Consider the following 5,895-nt stretch of genomic DNA (forward strand, 5'->3'; position numbering starts at 1 on the left):
TTGAGTGATGCCGACTGGGCCGGATGTCCAGACGATCGTAAATCTACTCGTGGGTACTATGTGTACTTGGGATCCTACCTCATCGCATGCAGTGCCAAGAAACAAGCTACTGTAGCTCGCTCCAGCACTGAAGCTGAATTCAGAGCACTAGCCAACTCGATAATAGAACTATATGGATTCAATCCCTCTTGACTGATATAGGATTTTCCTCGAAGATGCCTCCGATAGCCTGGTGTGACAATGTCGGTGCAACACACTTGGCTGCTCATCTATTGTTTCGAGCACACTCCAAACATTCAGAAGTTGGCTTTCACTTCTTATGTGATTTAATTCTCAAAAAGAAGCTCACAAAAGCCTTACCGATTCCATGAGTTTTTCATCTCCGATCCAAGCTACACGTTTTGAGGATAATGATAAAGATATGTAACTCAGTTAAATACGTATCAGAAGCATGTATATCACATTAGCAGATACCATAGTTATCTGTACATTCTCACCTCCTGTAGAACTTTATTTCACATATAACTGAATACAGTATAAATACAACACGAGCTGATGCTTGGTTCTGATGGTTCACCACTCAATTACCTCTTTCAATTCTGTTCTTTGGCTTTGTTACTGTTTCGCAACTCTCCCCCCATCAAGAAACAAAGAGCTTGTATATATAAGATCCAGTAGTCATAACAAAATTGGTTTCTCGCATCCCTTCGCATACAGGCATATTATTTGAAGTTGTTTAAAAGTGATGGCAAAGGCAAAGGCAGCCTAGTGAATTATTTAGAATCCCAGAGCAGATAATTTACGGTGTGTGCTGAGCGCTGTACGCGCAAGAGCTGAAATTGGGAGAAGACAACCCCTTACATACCAGGACTCAGGAGAAGGTAATCAATAATATGTGTAGTAGATAAATTAGACTCCAGAACCCCCACTGCATGGCTTATTAGTTGTTCTTACATTTATTGCAGAACCCGTTCTGAATGTTTCTGACATCATATACAGTGCATTATTATTAACGCTTGAAGCCAGTATTAATGGCTTCAGCGACTTACAGATTGGAAATACATTGTAGTTCAAGCACGGTTCAAAACACACACAAGCACAGAGAGTACTCTTAATTAATCAAGTTATTTGGAGTCATCAGAAAAAAAAAAAAGAAGAAATGAAGAGTGAATGAAATTATATGAAGAAGACAAATGAAGAGTGAATAAAATATTTTAAACTGGTGGTTTAATTTCATATTCCCTTTTTAAATTAACAAGATAATTATCACTAAACACTTCACATTAATTGGAATTTATGGGTAATAATCACATGGCCAAGCTGTGACTTCATACTTGAAGAGATAATAAGGGGTAAATAAAAACAATCAAAAAGAAAAGGAAAACCCTGCCAATCTCAAGTACCTTGTAATTTTTTCTTTTTTTTTTCTTCTTATCTTTCAATAAATAGATCGATATCATGATCGGGATGTTTCTACTTTAATTTCTAGGCTTCTTTTACTTAATCCCTCTTATGCATACCCTATCGTCTCTCCTGTGGCTCTAAACTTAACCACTTGACGATTTTTTCCAAATTTCTTCAAGTTCCCTAGCAAAAGTCTTCTGTCTACCGATAACAATGGTGAGGTGATCCTTCCGGTCGATCACCTTAACATCAGCTCGGGGAATCCTTGATTGAACGGCGTAGCTACACTCAACTGGGAGAAGCTCATCGTCTCTTCCATGGAATACCGTGACGTCGCATCGTAGCTGATCCCGGACGGCATCCAAATATTCATCAACCTTGCCGGCGGTGCCACAGATGATATTATGCAACGTATGCCATGCGGCATTATGGGTATGGCAAAAGAACCCATCAAACATGAATGTTCTCATCCTGTCAAATTTTCACACACCTCTTTTCCATGTTAATCAATGAAATAAAAATTACACAAGACAAAAAACAAAGAAGCCTCCATCTACACAAAGACATATACAGAGTTACAGACCATCCACAAAAGTTGATGACCATAAAAGCAGACGGAGCGAAATAGGAAACCCAATTTATTTCCAACTTGGCAAAATTGGAATCTGCTGTCCTGATCAGCTTCTGGTCATCTATCACTCTTTATCAAGGGTGTTACATTACCAATTAATTACTAACCCAACCGTATTTAATCACAATCCAAAGTGTACGATCATGAACATTTCAAATGGGGCATATTCATTATATCAATACCGTTCAAGAAATTGTTGAACACATCACTTTGCAAGAAAAGACTACCATTCAAACCAAAGAAGTATATGAAAATATATTATATAGTGGGAAACTTCCTGGATGATGCATATATTCATTCTTCTTTTTTAAAAAAGTGCCCTTGGGCGATTCCATTCATTCTCAAAATTTAAAACCTGCAGACACAGACAGTGTCTTTACTCTATAACAAATCACATCCTTTTAATTAGCTATCCGATGTTTAATATCATAATATATGTTAATTGTGCTAAGCTCCATTAAAGAGTTTCTCCTAGCTAGCACTTCTTGAGTATATAATTATTGATCAACAGTGAAGGATGAGAAAGTAATTCAAGTCCCATGTGTGGTGTACGTTAAGATGCTTCATCAAATCGCTTATTTAATTCATTCTCAGGTTGAATTAATTAGGCATCTACTTCCAAGCAATTCTCCCCAGCCCACATCCCCCTAGTATTTATAAGCCAATTTAATTGAAAAATGTAAAATTTCAAGCTCCAAGTATTAATTCGAGTTGGGATTTGAGACCCGTGAGACGTACGTGAGAGAATCCAAAAATTGGCAATTAATCTAATAAAGACCACCACTTTAGTAAGTAGAAGAAGCAAGGTGTAATTAAGTGAGTTTTAATTTCAAAGTTGGGTTACCTGTTTCTGGTGACAAGTTTGGTGAGCGATTCCCAGAAGTGGTGGTTCTTGCAGACGATTAGGCAAGCGGTCCGGCTAATATGTTCGTACCAACAAACAATCGAAGAACCGAATACTATCAACGGCCATACCCGCCGGGGTGCCACCTTTCTCAGCACATACCGGTTCGCTTGTTCTCCCTTCGGTACCGGAAAATATGGCTGCGTCGTTTTTTTTCCGTCACCATGGGTTTAATTTAATATTCGTATTTCATTATTTGAAAACAAAAGGAAAAAATAGGGATTTAGAAACATACCGGGGCAAGTAACGTCAAGGACTTGACAGCTCCGGGATATTTAACGGCGATGGCGAGAGCTAGAATGCAGCCCAGGGAGTGAGCCACTATGTGGAATGACTTCACCTTGTACGCTTCCAGCACTGACCGTTCGATCATTTCTACGTGCTCTCTTAGAGTGTAGAGGGAATCCGTTGGCTTGGGACTCCTTCCAAACCCCAGAAGATCTATGGCGATCAACCGATACGAGGACTTCGTGTCGTCCGAAAAGTTGGGAAACAGTGTTTCAGTCCAAAATACAGAAGATGAGATGAAGCCATGAATGAACAACACGTCTTCTCGCGCCTTGTCTTCTGATGTTATCTCAAACCCAGAAACGGAAAACACGTAATTAAAACATACAGGGAAAACGTGTATCAACCGTCATTTCCTTTTCTTTTCAAAAAGCCGCCATTAACATACATACCTCTGCTTGGTCCTTCGACTCGGACGTATAACGTCTCTTTGCAGGAAGAGCTCCAGGAAGTGCACGCCCTGCAGTCACAGTCGGACCACCGAGGGACAGGATGCAACTGCTGGCCTCCGATCTTCTCTTGTAACATATCTACAATGGTGGAGTTAATCGTGAATGTCGACCTCAGGGTTCCATTCTTGATCCTCTCGGAGGACCGGATCGTCGTGCCGTCAATCTTGAGCCGCTTCAGCTCCTTTATCGTCGATTTAGAGATCTCCGACACCAAAGAAGGACGCGAGTAGAGGGTGTCTGAGATGTCCTCCAACTGAAGCTTAGTCGAACTAAGGGAAATGATCTTCGACTCTCCGCGTTCGGAGACCAAGATCTTACCGCTGCTCGTAATGGCTTCCTTGCCCGACGAGCAGTAGCACGGTTTCCATTCGGCTTCCATGAAGAAATCAAGAATCTTGTAAACAAAACAGAGGAGGACATCAAGAAGGTCGAGAAAACAGAAGACAATGAAGCTCACTACGTCGTTGATCACCCTCCCTGTTAACACTAACAAGGATCTCGTCGCTCCCCTAATATCCATTTCACAGACCCACCACCTCAAACACTCAGTACAAGATTAACTGAAGAAGATGAAGAAACCTTCACTCTCTGTCTTTGGAGAGCAAATTACAAAAAAAAAAAAAAATTGTGGGTGATGGGGGAGAGATTGGCTTACAAAACGGTATAAGGCAAATTGCTCCTTGGCCTGCCTACTATTACTTGCAATATCTTTCAAGAGGAAGCGACAAAATAATGCCTTTCTGTTCAGTTACCCTTCCTCTCTTCCTCAACCCCAAAGACTAATAAGAGAGAAGCCGGTATTTAGTTCTTGGGTCTCTCTGCAGACCGGCCATAGAGATAAAACAACCATACACACACTCCTTTTGTTTCACAAAAAAATGGAAGTTCCGGCCCGGGAAAGCGTGTGTGAGAGAGCTGGTCTTAAAAATGTGGGAGTGTGTGTGTGAGAGTGTGGAGAGAGAGAGAGAGGGAGAGGAAGATGGTGCATACACAAAAGAGAAAGGGCTTGACTTGACACGTACTAACAAGTAGCAGAACAATGAATTCATTGTTCATTAAAACCGTTTGTTGGCCAAGGCGGAGGAGTAGGTGGTGGTTGAACCTCCAGGAGACGAAACAATTCTGTCTCGCAACTACAAGGCTAGATTTCTAATATTTCTTCAGTCAAATATTAACAAAACATTTTTTTTCTTTTTATTAATTCAAGACTTCAAGTCACCTTTATTCACCTTTCACTGACCCTAGGCTACTACTGGAAGCTCGTTTATTCCAAGTGACAGCATCAGTACTTCTAGACTTGTAGTGTTACCGTAATGGAAGCTAGCCTAGCTAAGTTGATGTATGTATATATCCAAAGTCCAAAATTTTGTTTGTGGAAAGCAAGCATTGATGGTGATGAGGCCCCTGTCCCCAAACCTCTCTTAAGTATTTATTACATGCTACATGGGGCACATGACTCCCGTTCCCTTAGGCTCAGTTTCGAAGGAGTACAAATATAAATATGCAGAGTACCAAACTTTATATTTTGTATTATGTTTGGAAGGAGCCACGCTCTCCCCAGTCTCCACCACCTCTGACCTCTTATAAATGTGGAAATGCATTATGTTTGGTAGCATAAAGAAATTAGGGAAAGAAGAAGGAAACAGAGAAAAGGGGATGGTTTTTTTTTTAATCTTTAATTGATAACACAACAATAGGGTTTGGAACCCGGAGTTAGTCCTTTACTTATGTCCAATATCAAGATGATCTATCACGCACCCAAAAAAAAGTTCATCATCAGTGGCTCAGTGCACCTTTCATTGTCCCTGTCAAGGTGATCTAAACCTAAAAAAACTCATGATCATTGAGGGAATTTTACACATCCTAGAGATAATCAGAGCCTGTTTGGGAAAAGGCTTAAACTTTGATTGAGCTGTATTGACTAAGCCGCATTGAAAAACCTACTAAAACTAGTTTTACTGAAAAGCCGATTTATGAACCGAACAAAAGTCTAGTTTCTAGGTTTTTTATGGGGCCCATCTTACAGAGCTAGAAGACACTGCATGAAAACCCTCGTAAAGGGGCGCTTACTCTTTTTTTTTTTTTTATACATAATAAATTAAGGATGGAGTGACGGGAAGGCACTTACTTTTTACTTTGAGTGACATGGTTTTGATTTTAAGGATGATTGAGATCTCTAATACATGATACATCAAGCAGTTAAGATCACCCGGTCC

At 40.3% G+C, this 5,895-nt stretch overlaps 1 protein-coding gene across 2 annotated transcripts; it reads right to left on the bottom strand.

The window, feature by feature from the left end:
• Positions 1 to 1,283: 1,283 nt before the first annotated feature.
• LOC104593607 (putative lysophospholipase BODYGUARD 3) lies at positions 1,284 to 4,798 on the bottom strand. 2 transcript variants are annotated; one of them, XM_088899574.1, is made up of 5 exons: positions 4,335 to 4,797; positions 3,620 to 4,188; positions 3,175 to 3,506; positions 2,880 to 3,079; positions 1,284 to 1,875 (listed from the first exon to the last, which is right to left on the bottom strand). In XM_088899574.1, the coding sequence occupies exons 2-5, from the start codon at positions 4,056 to 4,058 to the stop codon at positions 1,548 to 1,550; spliced, it is 1,299 nt and encodes a 432-aa protein (XP_088755700.1). In that variant the 5' UTR covers positions 4,059 to 4,188; positions 4,335 to 4,797; the 3' UTR covers positions 1,284 to 1,547. The 2 variants fall into 2 exon arrangements, with proteins under 2 accessions (XP_088755700.1, XP_010251849.1); XM_010253547.3 differs by having other exon boundaries at positions 3,620 to 4,798.
• Positions 4,799 to 5,895: the final 1,097 nt, after the last annotated feature.

The sequence above is a fragment of the Nelumbo nucifera genome, chromosome 3 (assembly GCF_055504915.1).
Source record: "Nelumbo nucifera cultivar China Antique chromosome 3, China Antique-T2T, whole genome shotgun sequence".
Lineage (NCBI taxonomy): Eukaryota > Viridiplantae > Streptophyta > Magnoliopsida > Proteales > Nelumbonaceae > Nelumbo > Nelumbo nucifera.